Below are 19,689 nucleotides of genomic sequence, written 5' to 3'. Positions count from 1 at the left end.
CGTGACCTCTCTCAGTCAACAGATGGGCAAACTTGTTATACCATGCACAGAATTGGTGATTTAACCAAGACTTATATTTAAGGCAAAGATAAATTTCCAATAAATTATTTTATTTTAGGCATACATCATAACAAAACCATTTACTAAAAACTGAAATCTGATGTATATAGCTAGCCAATTGCCTACAGATAAATAGAAACTTGTACTTTACCAAAAATCTCAAAATCCTTTCCTTTTTTTTTATTTTTTAACTTTTTATCCCCCCAAAGAAAGTAGGCATGGATATGTTTTCCAGGTAATTAATGACGTCAAATTACATATTTACCACCATGTATTTCTCCGTACAACTAGCTAAAGAGGGCAGCATTGGATTAAAAATAATTTTGGAATTTTCCTTAAAAATACCAAGATTTCACCCCAAATAAACTCCGACCTAAGCCTTGAACAAAACCGTAAATATAATAGGGTGGTCTCTTGGCAGCATCTGTCCGACTTGTTGTCTCTTCATACAATATATAGCTTTAAGAAAGTCTGAACGATTTTTCCTCCAAATACCTTTGAAAATGAGGTAATTGGTACTAAAAACACAATGGCTATTCACATGTAGTTCCGCTTAATATAAATTATGTACATTCAGTCTCATTCATAGTATTTTAAACATGTACCCCTCATATTAATAATATATACTAAATGAGTAAAATCAAACTATATTGAATATACGTTGAATATTGTAAAAAAAAAAAAAAAATGGGTGAATTTATTTAAAGCGGTTGTAAACCGCATAAACTTTTTTTTTTTCCCCCAAACCTGCAATGCAAAAGGCATAATAGGCTAGTATGCACCGCATACTAGCCTATTATGAAATACTTACCTCGGAACGAGGTGTGTACCACTTACCTGGTCCACGCCGAGCAGGATGTCATCTTGCTCCGGCGTGTCTTCCGGGTATCGCCGCTCCAGCGCTGTGATTGGCTGGAGCGGCGATGACGTCACTCCCGCGCGTGCGCGCGGGAGATTTAAAATCGGCAGGGTCCGGCGATGCCGGTCCTTCAGCCGTGGATTCCCCCCTGCGCATGCGCCGCCCGCATTGCGGGGGTAATATCTCCTAAACCGTGCAGGTTTAGGAGATATTCCCCTTACCTACAGGTAAGCCTTGTTGTAGGCTTACCTGTAGGTAAAAGTCCAAATAGTGGGTTTACAACCACTTTAATTAAGTAGACATATAAATGCTCCATATAATGTAATAATAATACAATATAAATGATTGCTAATATAATTACTTGCAATTAATAATGCTTTTTCATAAGGCAAACTTTTAAATAAGCCCCTTTTCTTTTTTTCTTCAGTAATAAAAAAATAGAAATAAAATAAATGTCTCTATTCATTGTTTTAGTCATCAATCTCATTATAACCCATTCTGGCACCATGGCCAATCCTTATCTTGTTTTTGTTGTCTAGGGCCCTCACAATTTACAACCTGGGAGAATATGCAAGGAAGCTCTTAAAATCTTTTGCAAGAGTCTTGGTCCACAAGCAATGAACTTGCATTCACCTTCTAACAGATAGACAAGGATGGCTTCCAAGATGCCCATGAAACCAATACAATAATATGTATAGGCCTTATATATTACCGTAATTATTTTTAACCTCAATAGTTCCGACAATAGGTAAACACAAAAAAAAGTGATATGAGGGCCTACCTAATCTATGAAAGCAATCTGTATCCAATCAGACAAGTTCTTCTACTACATCGTTTTTGGTAGATCTAAAAAGGAGATTGTAAAGTGTGTGGTGAGCCTAATGTCTAAACTCCAAGAAGTAATTTCAGTATCTTGCTGCTCAGCGAGGTAAACCTACAGTGCATCCGTAACATTTTCACAGCGCTTCACTTTTTCGACATAGTATTATGTTACTGCTTTATTCCAAAATGGATCAAATTCATTATTTTCCCCAAAATTCTACAAACAATACCCCATAATGACAACGTGAAAGAAGTTTGTTTGAAATCTTTGCAAATTTATTAAAAATCAAAAAAATCCCATGTACATAAGTATCCACAGCCTTTGCTTAACCACTTAAGGACCGCCTCCTGCATATGTATGTCAGCAGAATGGCACGGCTGGGCAGATGTACGTACAGGTACGTCCTGTACATGAACCCAGCCGTGGGTCGCAGGCACGCGCCCGCGGCGCGCTCCCGTGACCCGGTCCGAAGCTCCGGGACCGCATGTAAACCTGCTTCCCCGTTCTTCACTGTGGCGGCTGCATCGATCATGTCATCCCTTTTATAGGGAGACACAATCGATGACGTCAATTCTACAGCCACACCCCCCTACAGTTGTAAACACACTTCAGGGAACACATAACCCCATCAGCGCCCCCTGTGGTTAACTCCCAAACTGCAACTGTGATTTTTACAATAAAGAATGCATTTTTTGCTGTGAAAATGACAATGGTCCCAAAAATGTGTCAAAATTGTCCGAAGTGTCCGCCATAATGTCGCAGTCACGAAGAAAAAAAAAAAAAGATCGCCGCCATCAGTAGTATAAAAAAAAAAAATTAATAAAAATGCAATAAAACTATCCCAAATTTTGTAAACGCTAGAAATTTTGCGCAAACCAATCGATAAACGCTTATTGCGATTTTTTTTACCAAAAATAGGTAGAAGAATACGTATCGGCCTAAACCAGTGTTTCTCAATTCCAGTCCTCAGGCCCCCCCAACAGGTCAGGTTTTCAGGATTTCCATTATTTTGCACAGGTGATTTGATCAGTTTCACTGCCTTAGTAATCACCACAGCCTTTTCATCTGAGGGAAATCCTGAAAACCTGACCTGTTGGGGGGGCCTGAGGACTGGAATTGAGAAACACTGGCCTAAACTGAGGAAAACATTTTTTTTAGATATGTTTTTGGGGGATATTTATTATAGCAAAAAGTAAAAAAATTGCATTTTTTTCAAAATTGTCGCTCTATTTTTGTTTATAGCGCAAAAATTATAAACCGCAGAGGTGATCAAATACCACCAAAAGAAAGCTCTATTTGTGGGGAAAAAAAGGACGCCAATTTTGTTTGGGAGCCATGTCGCACGACCGCGCAATTGTTGAAGAACTTTGGCACCAATTATAGCCTCAAGTCTTTTGGAGTATGATGCTCCAAGCTTGGCACACCTATTTTTGGGCAGTTTCTCCCATTATTCTTTGCAGGATCTCCAGGTGGACTGTCATGTACCTTTTACTGAGGAGTGGCTTCCGTCTGCCCACTCTACCATACAGGTCTGATTGGTGGAGTGCTGCAGAGATGATAGTTCTTCTGGAAGGTTCTTCTCTCTCCACAGAGAAACACTGGAGCTCTGTGAGAGTGACCATTGGGTTTTTGGTCACCTCCCTGACTAAGGCCCATCTCTCCTGATTGCTCAGATTGGCCGGGTGGCCTGCTCTAGAAAGAGTCCTGGTGGTTCCAAACTCCTCCCTATTACGGATGATGAAGGCCACTGTGCTTATTGGGACCTTCAATGCTGCAGAAATCTTCCTGTATCCTTCCCTCGATACAATCCTGTCTCGGAGGTCTACAGACAATTCCTTGGACTTCATGGCTTGGTTTGTGCGCTGATGTGCACTGTTAACTGTGGGGCCTTATATAGACAGGTGTGGGCCTTTCTAAATCATGTCCAATCAACTGAATTTACCACAAGTGGACTCCAATCAAGTTGTAGAAACATCTTAACCACTTAAGACCCGGACCAAAATGCAGGTAAAGGACCAGGACCCTTTTTGCGATTCGGCCCTGCTTTGCTTTAACTGACAATTGCGCGGTCGTGCGACGTGGTTCCCAAACAAAATTGGCGTCCTTTTCTTCCCACAAATAGAGCTTTCTTTTGGTGGTATTTGATCACATCTGCGGTTTTTATTTTTTGCGCTATAAACAAAAATAAAGCGACAATTTAAAAAAAATGCAATATTTTTTACTTTTTGTTATAATAAATATCCCCCCCCAAAAAAAAAAAAAAAATATATATATATATATATATATATATATATATATATATATATATTTTAGGCCGATACGTATTCTTCTACCTAATTTTGGTAAAAAAAAAAAATCTCAATAAGCGTTTAGCGATTGGTTTGTGCAACATTTATAGCGTTTACAAAATAGGGGATAGTTTTATTGCATTTTTATTAATTATTTTATTAATTATTATTTTTTTTACTACTAATGGCTGCGATCATCGATTTTTTTCGTGACTGTGACATTATGGCGGACACATCCGACAATTTTGACACATTTTTGGGACCATTGTCATTTTCACAGCAAAAAATGCTATAAAAATGCATTGTTTACTGTAAAAATGACAATTGCAGTTTGGGAGTTAACCACTAGGGGGCGCTGAAGGGGTTAAGTGTGACCTCATATGTGTTTCTAACTGTAGGGGGGTGGGGCTGGACGTGAGACATCATCGATCGCCTTTCCCTATATCAGGGAACAGACGATCAATGACAGTGCCACAACAAAGCTCCAGGGCCTGATCGCGGGACTCCGGCGGCGATCGGGTCCGCGGGTCCCGCGGCCACGGAGCTTTGGACCAGTTTGTGGGCGCTCGCCCCCGACCCACGGCTGGGCTTTTAACAATCAAGTACAGGTACGTAATTGTGCCCAGCCGTGCCGATGCACCTGAGCTCAATTTTGAGTATCATTTAAAAGCCGTGAAATTCTTTCACGTTGTCATTATGGGGTATTGTTTGTAGAATTCTGAGGAAAATAATGAATTTATTCCATTTTTGAATAAGGCTGTAACAAACAAAATGTGGAAAAAGTAGAGCGCTGTAAATACTTTCCGGTTGCACTGTATAACACATTATTTCATAAACAAGCTTTCAGATGTTACTCAATGTATGTTCAGCACATCTACAGTTATGGGCTACTGCTGTTCTTTGTTTCGATGAACTGCAAATAAGATTACAAAAAATAATAAGAATAAAAAACAGTTCCATACAAGAAGATTTCCTGACACTCCTACAAGCAGATGCCTTGACATTGGCCTCAAGCTTGTTCCAGGTCATTTTGGCAATTACCTCATAATCAGTTTTCTGCACACATGGTCATAGCCAGCAAGAAGTTTAAGCACTCTGGGTAATTAGATTAATGTAGGTTAACCCTGACAATGAGTCATCCCTGATGTGCAGCTAGTGGTTTGAATGGCTGGCTTACAATGGGTCAAGTCCAACAAGGTGGATGGCATCTCATGGATGCTATCTTTTATTTCAAATTTACAGTTTTACTGACAGTATAGCCATCGTGGTGCTCTCACACTGGACCTTCTGGTCTCCTAAACTGCAGCCCTGGAGTCAAATGCCTGCCCCTCATCTTCTCTTACCCAATCACAAAACATTTTGTTCCATGTGAATGCACTCACAAAATACAAAGCCTTTTTTTAAATGGACAGAGGAAAGAAGGGGTAGGCAGTCATACAGCAGCCAAATCTCTTCTGTCAGAGTGTCGGGAGCATAGCAATAACTAAACAGTTGGTGCTCAGCATAAACTGTAAATAAAAAACAAATCCATGAGGTGGCATAGACCTCTCTGGACTTAACCCAGTGTAAGCCAATACATCTGGTTGTAGAAAATATCAGAATACAATTGGCTCACTATAAGCAACAAGTAACCATTCCCACAGCCTACTCCTAATACAATAGTTCCTAGTGATATGGATTGGTACATGCACTTGTGAAAGGGGGTCACCCTGACTAGATTAGGAAACTGGTGACAGAATTAACAAGGCCTGAAACATGAGGATTAAATAGCATTCCACATCAAAGCACTTTCCACCAACAGTACTTTGGCAGAAGTCTCTCACAATGTGCAATCAGTGAACACTGAAACAATAGAAGGAACTACAGTAACACTTGGTTTGCGAGCATAATTGGTTCCAGAAGCAAGCTTGTAATACAAAGCACTCTTATATCAAAGCAAATTTTCCAATAAGAAATAATGGAAACTCAGATAATTAGTTCCACAACCATTTATTCATATAAAAATGAAAAAAAGCTCATATTAGTACTGTACAGTATTGTAGTAGGAATACTGTACTGTACCTCTGTGTAGAACAAATAAAAAAAGAAGAATCAGTTTAATGTAAAAAATAAAAGAATTACACTCACAATGTTAAGGAGTTTGGAGTTCATCCATGTAAAGCCGCTGTGTATATTACAGTAAAGCCGCTGGTGTACAGTATACAGCGCTATATGTGGCCAGAGGTTGGCTCCCAGTGCTTCCTGGAGAACTCAGGAACTGTTGACATCACTTCCAGGCGCACAGAACACACGTTATGCCTGCCCCACACAGCTAGGAGTGTCCCTAGGTGTCTCCGACAGCTTTACTATATATTATATATACACACACACACACACACACACACACACATACATACATACATACATACATACAGCGGCTTTACATGGATGAATACCAGACTCCTAAACATGGTGAGTGTAATTCTTTTGTTTTTACAGTAAAACTACTGTTTTTATATCAAGACAAGACAAAACAAAACAAAAAATATTGCTAGTCTTTCAAAATGTTTGTATACCACGTTACTCGTAAACTAAGGTATGCCTGTAAACCAAAATCATCTTGTGTACTATTTTTTGCTGGTTTCAAAGATGATGGAATGGAAAAGGTGGATTTATTAGAACACATAGCTGTAACATTCACTCAAATGAACACTTAGGCGTAATGTACACTAGGGGTGCAACGGATCAAAAAACTCACGGATCGGACCGATCCTCGGATCAGGAGTCATGGATCAGATCATTTTCGGATCAGCAAAAAAAAAAAAAAAAAAGTCCCTTTTCATCGGTCCAAAAAAAAAAATTTTTTTTATATAATATATATATATATATATATATATATATATATAATCACACACACACACTTTATAGTCATTGTCAGAACTGGGGGGAAATAACATGCAGTAGTAGTAAATAATCTTGCTGTAAAAACAGCAAGATTGTACTTTTAACAACTCCTGTCCAAACACCCTTGTGAATTGCTACTGTGCTGAGTGCTCTTTTTTTTTTTTTCCTCTCCAAGTCTGCTTGCCAGCAGACTGGGTGGAGCAAGATGGCCGCCGCTCCGGAGCTAGGCCGAAGCCGGGGACTTGCCTAGGCTCCGGAGCGCTACGCGGATCGCGGGGTGTGCCGATCCCAACGGGGTGACCCGTTCGGATCACGGATCGGTGACGGATCCGTTGCACCCCTAATGTACACGGGACATTTTTACCACCTCTCCTGAACGATTTAACTTGACAGACAGTAACCCATGTTTAAAATGTCCGTTTTGCCGCATTTACGTTTAAAAGCATTTCTACAATAAAAATATGCCCAACTGCTCCTAAATGTCCGTTTACCAGCAGCAATGTACATGAGGCCTTACACACCCTCCTCTCAGCTTTGTGTTTACCAGCATTTTTGTATACATTTCCAATTAAATATGGAAAAACATCACCCAGAAGAATTTTTAGAGAATACCTAAACTCAAGAACAAAAGTTTAGTTTAATGCAGCATACCATTCCTTAGATGTGGTGACTTCATAACTTATTTTTTCAAGCTAAGAACATTTGCAGCAAATACAGAAAATACCTGTTGATCTTGCCATAAATGCTAGATTTAAAATACAAATAATATTATGAGGCCCCCTCGGTGGAATTTTTCCGCTTTCATCACGCCTTATCACTTTTCCGTACCAAAAAACAGACTTCGAGCACATCTGCTTACATTCTCCCTGAGCCCCTGGTGCCATATCCTTAATTTATTCTTCCCTCAACTCTAGCAGTACCCTAGCCTCCTTATCCTATGCCCGTAAATGGGAACAAGACTTATCCACATTAACCTAGCGGATTGGGGCAAAGCCTGGACTAGTATTGCAAAGTGCTCCTTCAATACGATTACTCTGGAGGTAACCTATAAAGTACTACTACGCTGGTATTGGCAACCCTCTCCTCTTCTACCCTGTGCTTCTCTTTTGTCTTCTTGTTCTGTGATCTCTACTCATTTTCCACTCCCCCCTCTGTCATCTAATCCTTTCCCCTCCCCTTTTTGTTCTCTTTTCTTTAATTTATTTTACCCTTTTTGTTGGTTTGTGAAGTTTGGATTAAGATTTATTTCTCCTGATTTTTGTGGATTGTCCACACCCAAACCCCTGAGAAATTCTGCTCAGACACCTTGTGTTGACCCCTGGCTTCGACCAGAGTGTCGTTACGGTTTGACAGTTCCTCTTAAAAAAAAAATTTATAAGTGTATCCTACATTACACTATGTTATGCTCACTGTTCATATCCCCTGTGCAGGATTATTGTAGCCATATATCTTTTTTATTTAAAAAAAATATATTGTACCAGAAAGTACAAATAATATCTTCTTTCTGTAAGCTACTAATCCCTCGACCCCCGATGTAATAGAGACGAAGAGAGGAATACATGTTTTAACACCAGTCTGGATGACTACCATGTCTCCTTCCACAGATACAGTGGAGTGAAGAAGTGTAGCCACCCTGGGACAGGAAGTGTGATATTCCCAGGATTAGCAGGTAAAAAATAATGACTATAATATCAAATAAATTGTATTGCATATTACTTATACTGTATGATAGGCAATCCATGGCTATGTGAATAGCATGAAACATTTCAAGTTATCCAAACTGACACAGCTCCTAAACATACCATTGCAACATAATTATACTTGCGTATAACTTGACGGATTGTCTTCATCTGTTCATCCAGGTTGCAAGCCCAGACTTCGCAGATCCGCTGGCTGTGGTCCACTGTTGCGGCAGGCATAGTGGTAAAGGGGGAGGGGCTCAGAGGCAGGCATCAAAATTTTGCGCGTGTCTACTGGGAGGTTTCATAGGTGGAAAACTGCACCCTGGAAAGCTAAAACAACAAAAAAATTTTTTTAAATCAGAACAAAAACACAAAAAAAAAAAAAAAAAAAATGATCTTCATCAACATTTTCATTAAATCTATCGTAGCGGGGGTAACCATGGTAATAAGTTCAGCAGACTTGCCTCCGCTTTCATAGAAAAATAGAGATGCCATTTTAGTGACATATTCTCAAGGGGTTAAACACTTCTACAGGGATGCAGATACTGCAACTTTTCTCATCGGAACCTTTACAAGCTAAATAAAATGAATTAGTCACAGGTAGGAATCTACAGCAAAGTTTGTTAAAATTCTTGCAAGGTATAGTACTGTGCAAAAGGTTATGTAGGTGTGAAAGAAATGCTGTAAATTAAAGTGGATGTAAACCCTCACATATCTCAGATAATACACAGAGATTAAACAAATCTCTCTACGTATGTTTTACATATATATCTGCTGTCTTCAGCTTTACATATTCTTTAGAATTCTATCATTGTGTTAGAATTTTTACTTCCTCATTCAGCAGTAGGAGTGGATTTTTGACATACACTGACAGCTGATTGGAGGAAAGGCACCCCCCCCCCCCTCCACATAGGCAGAGGAATAAAGGAATGTGCAGAGCTGTGCTAATCTATTTATAGCATCCACTCCAACACAAATTTCAGGCTGATTTTATCTCGGTTGTCAGGGATCTTGTCAGACGTTATCATGCGGAAAACAGAGGAACAAAACAGCAGAAAGGCACTGGACTTAGGGCTATGGTGAGAGATAAGTAAACACTACAGATAAATGTACTTAGGTCAAATTTCATTAATTGGTTTTACATCCACTTTAAGAATGCTTTCAGAAATAGAAGTATTAAAAAAAAACTATTATCAATTAACAAAATAGAAAGTAAATGAACAGAAATCAAATCAATATTTGGAGTGATCGCCCTTTGTCTTCAAAGCAGCATCAATTCTTCTAGGTACACTTGCACACAGTTTTTTAAGAACCTCGGCAGGAAGGTTGTTCCAAACATCTTGGAGAACTAACCACAGATCTTCTGTGGATGTAGGCTGCCTCATATACTTCTGTCTAGGGTTGTCCCGATACCGATACTAGTATCAGTATCGGGACCGATACAAAGCATTTGCGCGAGTACTTGTACTCGCGCAAATCCTCCCGATGCCTGATCCGATACCTGGGAGAGAGAGAGGCAGGCAGCGTGTAATGCCTGTGTCCGTGTATAATCCTCAGACGGCAGCCATCCAGTGTATAAAAGCCGCGCCTCCTCCTCTGTGATAGGGGAACACTCCCAGCAAGTGAGTCAGTGTTCTGCCTATCACGGACACCCTCTCATCCTCATCCCATGGACGAGGATAGAGGGTGTTCATTAGGGCTGCGCATCTTCACCGATCTTACGATTCGATGCGATTACGATTATCAAGTCCACGATTCGATTCCGCGATGCATCACGATTGCAGCGCAAGTGCGCATGGCTTTCATCAAAAAAAAATTAAGTACTCCATTTTTTTTTCTATCTGTTCTTAAAAAAAAAACAAAAAAAAACACAATAACACTTCCTGCATGTAGCAAAGTCTAAACACAGCAGACATGCTACAGGAGATGGTCAGAGACTGCAGACATGCTACAGGAGATGGTCAGAGACTGCAGACATGGTACAGGAGATGGTCAGAGACTGCAGACATGGTACAGGAGATGGTCAGAGACTGCAGACATGCTACAAGAGATGGTCAGAGACTGCAGACCTGCTACAGGAGATGGTCAGAGACTGCAGACATGCTACAGGAGATGGTCAGAGACTGCAGACATGCTACAGGAGATGGTCAGAGACTGCAGACATGCTACAGGAGATGGTCAGAGACTGCAGACATGCTACAGGAGATGGTCAGAGACTGCAGACATGCTACAGGAGATGGTCAGAGACTGCAGACATGCTACAGGAGATGATCAGAGACTGCAGACATGCTACAGGAGATGGTCAGAGACTGCAGACATAGTACAGGAGATGGTCAGAGACGGCAGACATGCTACAAGAGATGGTCAGAGACTGCAGACCTGCTACAGGAGATGGTCAGAGACTGCAGACCTGCTACAGGAGATGGTCAGAGACTGCAGACATGATTCAGGAGATGGTCAGAGACTGCAGACATGATTCAGGAGATGGTCAGAGACTGCAGACATGATTCAGGAGACGGTCAGAGACTGCAGACATGATTCAGGAGATGATTATTCTACCCCATGCACCGTCGCTACGTGTTAAAACAATGCACCCTCATCTTATCTGTGATCTGTGCTACTGCTAGCCACCGTGGTCACTCAGTGAAAGTGAAACGGTTGGTAAAGTGATCTCTATCTCTCCTTCTCCAATCTTCGTGGCACACTGGCATTGAACAAACAGCTACAACAACATATGCCATTTAATTAATTATGGTTTTATGTATTCATTCTCTTAGTGATTGATTCACATAACTTCATTACTTAGCTTGTTTGTATGATTTATGGTTTTGCTCATCACTGCCCCACACATGCACTGCATTGCATGTGTGGGGCAGTGATGAGCTAAATCATACAAACAAGGTAAGTAATGAAGTTTTGATCAATCAGTAAGACATTGGACAATAGATTAGAGCTAGACCTACATAAACCATAATTAATTAAATGGCAATGGTACGGTCACAAACTCAGTTTAATGTTTAGAAATACAGAATAATTCAGTTTACCCAATCACCATCATTAATATTTATTATTTACAATTATTATTACAGTCATACATTTGGCATATTTGAATTTTGCAGTCCACTCCACATGGTGCATCAAAGATATGATAATATATTATATTATATAACTTGGTTACAGTTATAAGTGTACTAGTAGTACTACTGTGACAGTCAGTGTCTCTGTTGTGTACCTGATGATGATGATGACGACGACGAGTCAGTTCTGCACTCAGCTACTCACTGCTGGAGGTCTCCTCTCCTGTTGCCTGTGAGGAGGACAAGTGCAGCCTGTCTCGCTCGGGGTCTCTCTCCCACAGTCCTGCAGCTGCTGCCCACAGCAGCCAGTTGTGAGTCGGCAACGTTCTCCCCCTGTACCAGGCAGCCTGCAGTGCACGCTGCATAGTAATGGTAAGCCGAGGAGGGCAGCTCTGGGAACTGGGACCGGAACTCACAACAGGTGTCACTCGATCTCCTCTCACGTGTCTGCCAGTGAAGCAAGTGACACAGGGCGGCTGTGGATGACGTCGGCGGAAGGCGGAAAAAGACGGCGCTTACTTCGGCTGGGGACTCGGAGGAAAGCTAAGTGTCTGAGCGCTCTGGGGGGGCTCCGGGGGGAGGGCTACGCTGTGCTGGCGCTGCACGTGTCTGTCTCCTCTCCTCAGGACTCCGAGTGTGACACAGGGGAAGGCGGCAAAACTTTGGCTCTGCGCGGCAGGACGCGACGATGACGTCATCAACATGCATCGATTATTTAAAGCAACCGCATCGATGCAGAATCGCCGGGGGTCGAATCGCGATGCATCGCTGCATCGATTATATTCGACAGCCCTAGTGTTCATGATAGGCGGAACACTAACTCACTGCTGATGGGAAACCGAGTTCCCCTATCACGGATGAGGAGGAGGAGGAGGAGGCTTTTGAACACTGGATGGCTGCCGTCTGAGGATTATACAAGGACACAGGCATCAGAGGCGTTGAGGAATTGTATTTATTTTTTTAGCTGACACGTCCAGCATGGTCCCTCTTCTTCTTCCTCCGCTCACCTCCCCTACTGAGCCAGCTGCCAGAGACTCAGCTCAGCCTGTGCCTGTCACACTGATGATGTGACGCGGCTGCATGCACCTGCTGTGATGATTGCTGCCCAGTCCTCCGTCTCCTCTCCCGGCACGAGGTATGCCGTTATGATAAGAGGGAGGGTGCGTTGGCATGTAGTCCGCCGACCAGGGGGGGAGGTGTTTTTGTCATTTATTGTAAGGTTTCATTTTATGGAATAAAAAATCCATAATAAAAAAAATTATACATCTATATATATAAAACTCAACGTGTGTGTGTGTGTGTGTTCCAGCATCACGTCCAAACGGCTAAAGATATTAACATGAAACTTGGCACACATGTTACTTCTATGTCAGCAACAAACATAGGATAGGTGGTTTAACCCTTACCCACCCCCATTTGCCATGGTCGGGGTTTTCCTTTAAAGTCCCATTCAACTCTATGGGAAATACATGTTACTTCATAACTTCCAAACGGCTGTAGATATTTCCATAACACTTGGTCACATGTTACTTATATGTCCACTTAAACTATAGGATAGTTCATTTATCCCTTAACTACCCCCATTTGTGAGGGTCGGGGTTTTTGTTTAAAGTCCCATGCAAATCAATGGGAAATGTATGTTCCCACATAACTTCTGTACGCCTGGAGATATTTCAATAATACCTGGTACACATATTACTTATATGCCAAATAAAAATATATGACAGTTAAATTAACCCTTACCTACACCCTTATATAAAAGATGGGTATATTTATATTACTATCATTTTCCTCCCCAAAAGGTTAAGATAGGAAGACCGGGCAATGCCGGGTATTCAGCTAGTATTTGAAAAAAATAACTGAAATCAATAAAAAACACAATTTGGAAGCAAATCTGTCACATGACATTAAAAAAAGTATAGGTATTCGGTATCGGCGAGTACTTGAAAAAAAGTATCGGTACTTGTAAAAAAAGTGGTATCAGGACAACCCTACTTTTGTCTCCTCATGTAATCCCCGACAGACTCAATGATGTTGAGATCAGGGCTCTGTGGGGGCCAAACCGTCACTTCCAAGACTCCTTGTTCTTCTTTACAGTAAAGATTCTTTGTCCTGCTGCAGAATTTTTGGCCAATCACAAGCCTCCCTGATGGTATGGCAAAATTGATACAGTAAGTATCTTCCTGTATTTCTCAGCATTAGGGACACAAATTGCTGCACAAATCCCTGTAGTTATTTGTTGCTCCTTTAAGACGACATAGCAGTGCCCGGCTGGCACGATGTCTGCTGGGCACCCGCGATTGCTTGTGACAGAGCAGAAACGTGGATCTGTGTGTGTAAACACACAGATCAACGTCCTGTCAAGGGAGTAGAGACAGGTTGTGTGTTCCTAGAATATAGGAACACTGATCGGTCTCCTCCCCTAGTCAGTCCATTCCCCCCACAGTTAGAACACACACTAGGGAACACAGGTAACAACTTGATCGCCCCCTAGTATTAACCCCTACCCTGCCAGCGACATTTATAATCAGTGGCAATTTTTAGCTCTGATCATAAACGTCAATGGTCCCAAAAAAAAAAGTGTCCGATCCGTCTGCCGCAATGTCGCAGCCCTGATAAAAATTGCAGATCGCCGCCATTACTAGTAAAAAATAATAAAAAAATATTATTATTATTATTAGGGTTGTCCCGATACCGATACCAGTATCGGTATCGATACCGAGTATTTGCGCTCGTACTCGCGCAAATACTCCCGATACCAAAATAGAATACTTTTTTTTTTGTGACATCGAGCGGTGCATAGAGGCAGGGCCAGATTAACCGTGGGGCTGATGGAGCTGCAGCTCCAGGCCCCCATCATAATATAGGCCCAAACTTAATTCTCTCACCAGGGCCCGGCGGCCGGCCGACGACCGCTATATAATAAATCCACACGTCCAGGCAGCTGCAGCCTGCATTATGATATAGGCCCAATTGACGCAGTGAACAACATTTAATCACGGGCCGTGAGTAGCGGCCGCTGCTATGATTCACAGCAGAGCCGCGGCTATCCACAACAACACAGCCTCTTGTAGCGCGGGCGGTGCCAGTGCGCCGAGGCTGAGCGTGCTCCCCCCTTCAGCACTGTACTGAACACAGACACTGACTGTAGGCGGAGCTTGACGTCCCCCGGCGGCGTGCGTGACGTCATCCAGAGGCCGTCCCCGGCGTCCTAGGAGTCTCCATTGCCTTGCGAATGGACGGCACCACACGATCGACAGGAAAAGTACAGTAAAAACCAAGTAAGCCATGAGCGCTGGGGAAGTCACTGTCATACAGATGAGATAATGTTTAATTGTGCAGAAGAAGTGTGAGTACAGTACTGGCTGCAACAAACCTGAAGTGGTTAACTTTTTTTTTTTGGGGGGGGGGGGTGCTATATTAGTGCATCTCATCAGTGCCACATTTATGAGTGCCATCCAATCAATGCAAGTGCCACCTATCAGTGCCATTGGATGGCACTGATAGGTGGCATTGATTGAATGGCACTCATAAATGGATGGCACTGGCATTGATTGGGTGGCAGTGATGAGATGCACTAATAAGCTGCCTCCCTGCACTGATGCACTAATGGGCACTGATCTGCACTGATAGGTGGCACTGGCTAGCTGCACTTTTGGGCACTGGCACCGATGAGCTGCACTGATAGGTGGCACTGGCAGTGATCACTCCTTCAATGATATGTAGTTTTCCAGTACCGTATGCTAAAAAACAGCCCCACACCATGATGTACCAGTTCTTCATAATTCTAAAGAAAATATCCTTGGTCTGTATTGTGGTTTGAAAACGGTCACATGACATTTAAAAAAAGTATCGGTATTCGGTATCGGCGACTACTTGAAAAAAAGTATCGGTACTTGTACTCTGTCCTAAAAAAGTGGTATCGGGACAATAAAAATGCCATAAAAAATAGCCCCTATATTGTTGACACTATAACTTTTGTGCAAACCAATCAATATACGCTTATTGCGATTTTTTTACAAAAAAATATGTAGAATATATAGCGGCCTAAACTGATTAAGACATTTTTGGGGGATATTTATTATAGCAAAAAGTACAAAATAGTGTTTTTAAAAAAATAAATACAATTTTGAAACAAAAAAAGCGACAAACGCAGAGGTGATCGAATAACACCAAAATAAAGCTCTATTTTGAGGGGGAAGGGGGGGGGGGGGGGGAGGACATACATTTTGTTTGGGAACTAAAGTTATTTTTTTCTTCTATTGTGTAAGTGAGAGGAGTGAGAAGGGAGGATCTCAAAGTGGAAACTAAATCCATCGATTGGAATGCTGTGAAAGATATCCGTCACAGCTACTTGTGCTCTCAACCGAACTGTCAAGCCATCAAACATGTGCAGCACTATGGCAACTGCAGATCAAACAGAGGATACAATGGCAACTTCCTTGGCTGTGAAGGATAAAAGATTTTAATTCAATTTTAAGAGAGAGGTTGAAGGTTCAGCTTTATGATGATCCAGCCCTGTGTCCTCCTCTCGGTTTACTTCCTGGATGGGCCCTTCTTCTGGAGTGTCCTTGTCACTGCCTGTATGGTTGCAGACAATTCCCATTGTTTGGCTAGCTAGAGGCATTCTCTCAGGATCCAGAAGGAAAGATATCAGAGCAGACTGAGGGTTAATGGGTGGTGCCGAGACCTGGATGGGGGACTCAGGTGATTATAACTGACTTCATCAGGGAAGGAAAACTGAATAACTGACAGTATTGATAAGAGGGGGTGTTAAAAAAATATATTTTGGTTGGAGTTGTGCTTTAACTGCTTCGCACCCGGCCTACTGTCAAATGGGAGCGAATGCTATCCCATCCTGGTTGGAAGTCATATGACGTCCTCCCAATCAATTACCTCACTGCAGCACGATCTGTCACTGTCAGGAAAATCTCCTGGTCACCTTAGTTTAATCAAATCTCCCAGTCCGTAGCAAGGAAGGAGCTTTATTCGTAAGTATTGATGCATATGGGTGAGGTCCTTACATGCAAAGATTCAAGTCAGGAGTCACAACCCTGTAACCAGGGGCTGAGCCTTTTGTAATCTTGGAAAGGGGAAGTTACAGAAGTCATATGTTTTCCAAGTATAAACTGGCAGCTCATTGGACTTAACTTTATTCTCTGCATCAGTAAACCTTACAGTCTTAGAATATTACCATATATAGTTATAACAAAGAAAAACAACACTTGGGTGTGTGCAGGATATATTCGTCATCTTGCAATGTCCAGTTAAGTGTCTTTACCTAAGCCTATGAGATAGAGAACAGGCACAAACAGTTCTCGATAATTCCAACACTACTGTCAAATGGGAGTGAGTGTTCTCCCATCCTGGATGGATGTCATATGATGTCCTCCCAGTCACCAACCTCACTGCAGCACGATCTGTCACCCACTGTGTCCACCGGGCACGGCGCATAACAGATCATTGTACCATGCTGGGGCCAGTACCATGTGATTGCAGTGACTGATCACATGACAGCTGTACACAATGAATGACTTTCATTCATAGTACGGTTGTCCCGATACCACTTTTTTAAGACCGAGTACAAGTACCAATACTTTTTTTCAAGTACTCGCCGATACCGAATACCGATACTTTTTTTTTAATCTCATGTGACAGCGGCACATGTGTCAGTAGTTTTTTTTTTTATCTTTAACAATTTTTTTTACATTTTTTTTTTTTTTTTTACAATTTTTTTTTATTTATAATGCTTTCTTTTTTTTTTTTAAGGGGGGGGGGGGGGTGTGGACCTTGTCAGTGTGTTTTTTCTTTAATTTTTTTTATTTTCTACCATAATTTTTGTTATTCTTTTGTTTTTTTATTCTTTATTTTTTTTAGCTATTTTTTCAGCCCTGTTGGGGGGGCTTTGGTGAGATATCAGGGGTCTTAACAAACCTCTGACATCTTCCCTTTGAGACAGGAAAATGGACTAGGGACACATGTTCCCCTTTCCCTTTCTCAGCAGCATCAGCTGCGCTGAAAATGAATGCAGAGAAGACAGCGGGCACGGGACAGTCAGCGGTGATCGTGTGTGGGGGAGTTACAAGCACCGATCACCGCTGATTTTAAAGCAGCTGAAAGCCGTGCGGGGGGGAGGGGTGTAGAGAAGCGGAAAAAATAATTTTAAATCTATACAGCGGTGATCGGTGCTTGCAACTTCCCCACGCACTTTTCACCGCTGACAGTACAAGTATCGGGAGCATTTGCCCGAGTACAAGTACTCGGGCAAATGCTTGGTATCGGTCCCGATACCGATACTAGTATTGGTATCGGGACAACCCTAATTCATAGCCATTCAGTGTTGTACTATTGTGTTGATCTCTGTGACTGGGTACAGTGTTGCATGACTGAGTACTTGTCAAAGTGTGACAGCGATAAAAAATGGCCTGGGCAGGAAGGGGGTGAAAGAGTCCGGTATTGAGGTGGTTGAGAAAGCTGGTGGAAAGAACGATGAATGCTTTACTCTGATGAGAATGGGATGCTGTCTTCTATACAGCGCAAGGCCAGGCAGCAGTCTTTCAGCAAGAATGCTAAGCACAGTCTTTCAGCAAAGCGAATGCAAAGGGCGCTAAGGGCAGCCATTCAGAAAGGGCGCCAAGGGCAGCCTCTCAGCAAGGGCGCCAAGGGCAGCCTCTCAGCAAGGGCGCCAAGGGCAGCCTCTCAGCAAGGGCGCCAAGGGCAGCCTCTCAGCAAGGGCGCCAAGGGCAGCCTCTCAGCAAGGGCACCAATTGCAGTACCTACTTTACAGACAGCCTATAGTGAGGAGCATAATGTATACAGTAAAGGAGTGTCAACTTACAGCACAGCAACCAAAATAAATGTTGCCCCCTTAGCAAGTATGATGAAGGTAACCATTTGTCAGTGCTGCAATAAATCAGCAGTGTCATCCCCCGGGGTGTTCTGTCCATACAGGTCCCCTCCCCCCTTGGAACATCCACCTGCTGGCCGTCCATAGAAAGAGCTGTATAACAATGGGACCTGTGAGGACCCTCCCCCTCAGTCCTGTATGTAATGTCCTCCCGGCTATACACACTCTCCCTCACCTCCTGCTCTGTCTTCTCATCCACAAATAGTCTCCCCCGCTTCAGCACCGCGTCACAGCCCGTTTCTATGAGGTCACTCAGCTCGCTGCAAAGGTGTACTACGTCACCAACGCGACGTCCAGCCGCCGCATTCTACCCCGGGCGCACCGAGATGACGCAAGAGACCGGCGGGAGGGGCCTCGCATTGTGGCTGTGTCACGTCACCATGACGAGAGGAGAATTGTCACACAGTGCGACCTGAGAAGAGCTACAGAGGGGGGCCGGGCCAGGAGTGTGAGGATAACATGGGGGGGCCGGACACATGGACAGTGTGAGCCTCCGATCATCCTCTCATCATAACAACAACACGACCCCTCCCCCTCCCTACAGATTATCCGACCATGAGCTGGTTCTTCTCCTCCAAGGGATCCAGACCTCTGCCGGCCCTCAGCAGCCTGCAACAGCAGAGACAGCGCCAGCTAGACTGCCTCAAGGCCTGTCACAGCAGGTGAGACCACCGGGCACTGCGGGGGAGGGAATACTTGCTGGAGGATACTGCAGTCACCAACTAGGAGTCTCACTCCTTCTGGATTCAAAATAAAGAGTGAGAATGCAGCGAAAGAAGTGAGACTCCCAGTTGGAGAATTCAGTAGGAGTCTCACTCCTTTTGTTACTTTCTCCAACTTTTGAGTCACTTCTTTTGCTGCGTTCTCCTACTAAGGTCTCACTCCGTTTTCTGCATTTGTCAACGAGGAGTCTCACTCTCTTTGTTGCAGTTGACAATTAGAAGTCTCACTTATTCTGCCTTCTCCCCCTAGAAGCGTCGCTCCCTTTGTCTCCTTCTCCCCCTAGGAGCCTCGCTCCCTTTGTCGCCTTCCCCCCCTAGGAGCCTCGCTCCCTTTGTCGCCTTCCCCCCCTAGGAGCCTCGCTCCCTTTGTCGCCTTCCCCCCCTAGGA

At 43.0% G+C, this 19,689-nt stretch overlaps 2 protein-coding genes across 5 annotated transcripts in view; one reads left to right on the top strand and one right to left on the bottom strand.

Annotated features, from left to right (window-relative positions):
- The window catches only part of CNOT7 (CCR4-NOT transcription complex subunit 7), a 60,203-nt gene extending 41,280 nt beyond the window's left edge, over positions 1 to 18,923 (bottom strand). For 2 of the 4 annotated variants that reach the window (XM_040334658.1, XM_040334660.1), the window contains exons 1-2: positions 18,755 to 18,923; positions 8,716 to 8,925 (exon numbers count right to left, since the gene is read on the bottom strand). In XM_040334658.1, the coding sequence (XP_040190592.1) occupies positions 8,716 to 8,832 (117 nt within the window). In that variant the 5' untranslated portion in view covers positions 8,833 to 8,925; positions 18,755 to 18,923. Of the gene's footprint in view, positions 1 to 1,700; positions 1,766 to 8,715; positions 8,926 to 18,754 lie in introns of those variants that run through there. The other 2 variants (XM_040334661.1, XM_040334662.1) reach the window with 2 other exon arrangements.
- A 9-nt stretch (positions 18,924 to 18,932) lies between these two features.
- The window catches only part of VPS37A (VPS37A subunit of ESCRT-I), a 58,934-nt gene continuing 58,177 nt past the window's right edge, over positions 18,933 to 19,689 (top strand). Inside the window, exon 1 of the mRNA XM_040334657.1 lies at positions 18,933 to 19,241. Within this exon, the coding sequence (XP_040190591.1) occupies positions 19,135 to 19,241 (107 nt within the window). The 5' untranslated portion in view covers positions 18,933 to 19,134. The remainder of the gene's footprint in view (positions 19,242 to 19,689) is intronic.

This window comes from Rana temporaria, chromosome 1 (assembly GCF_905171775.1).
Source record: "Rana temporaria chromosome 1, aRanTem1.1, whole genome shotgun sequence".
In the NCBI taxonomy this organism is placed as follows: domain Eukaryota; kingdom Metazoa; phylum Chordata; class Amphibia; order Anura; family Ranidae; genus Rana; species Rana temporaria.
Note: the sequence above shows the minus strand (reverse complement) of the source record. Positions and strands in the feature narration are given on the sequence as shown.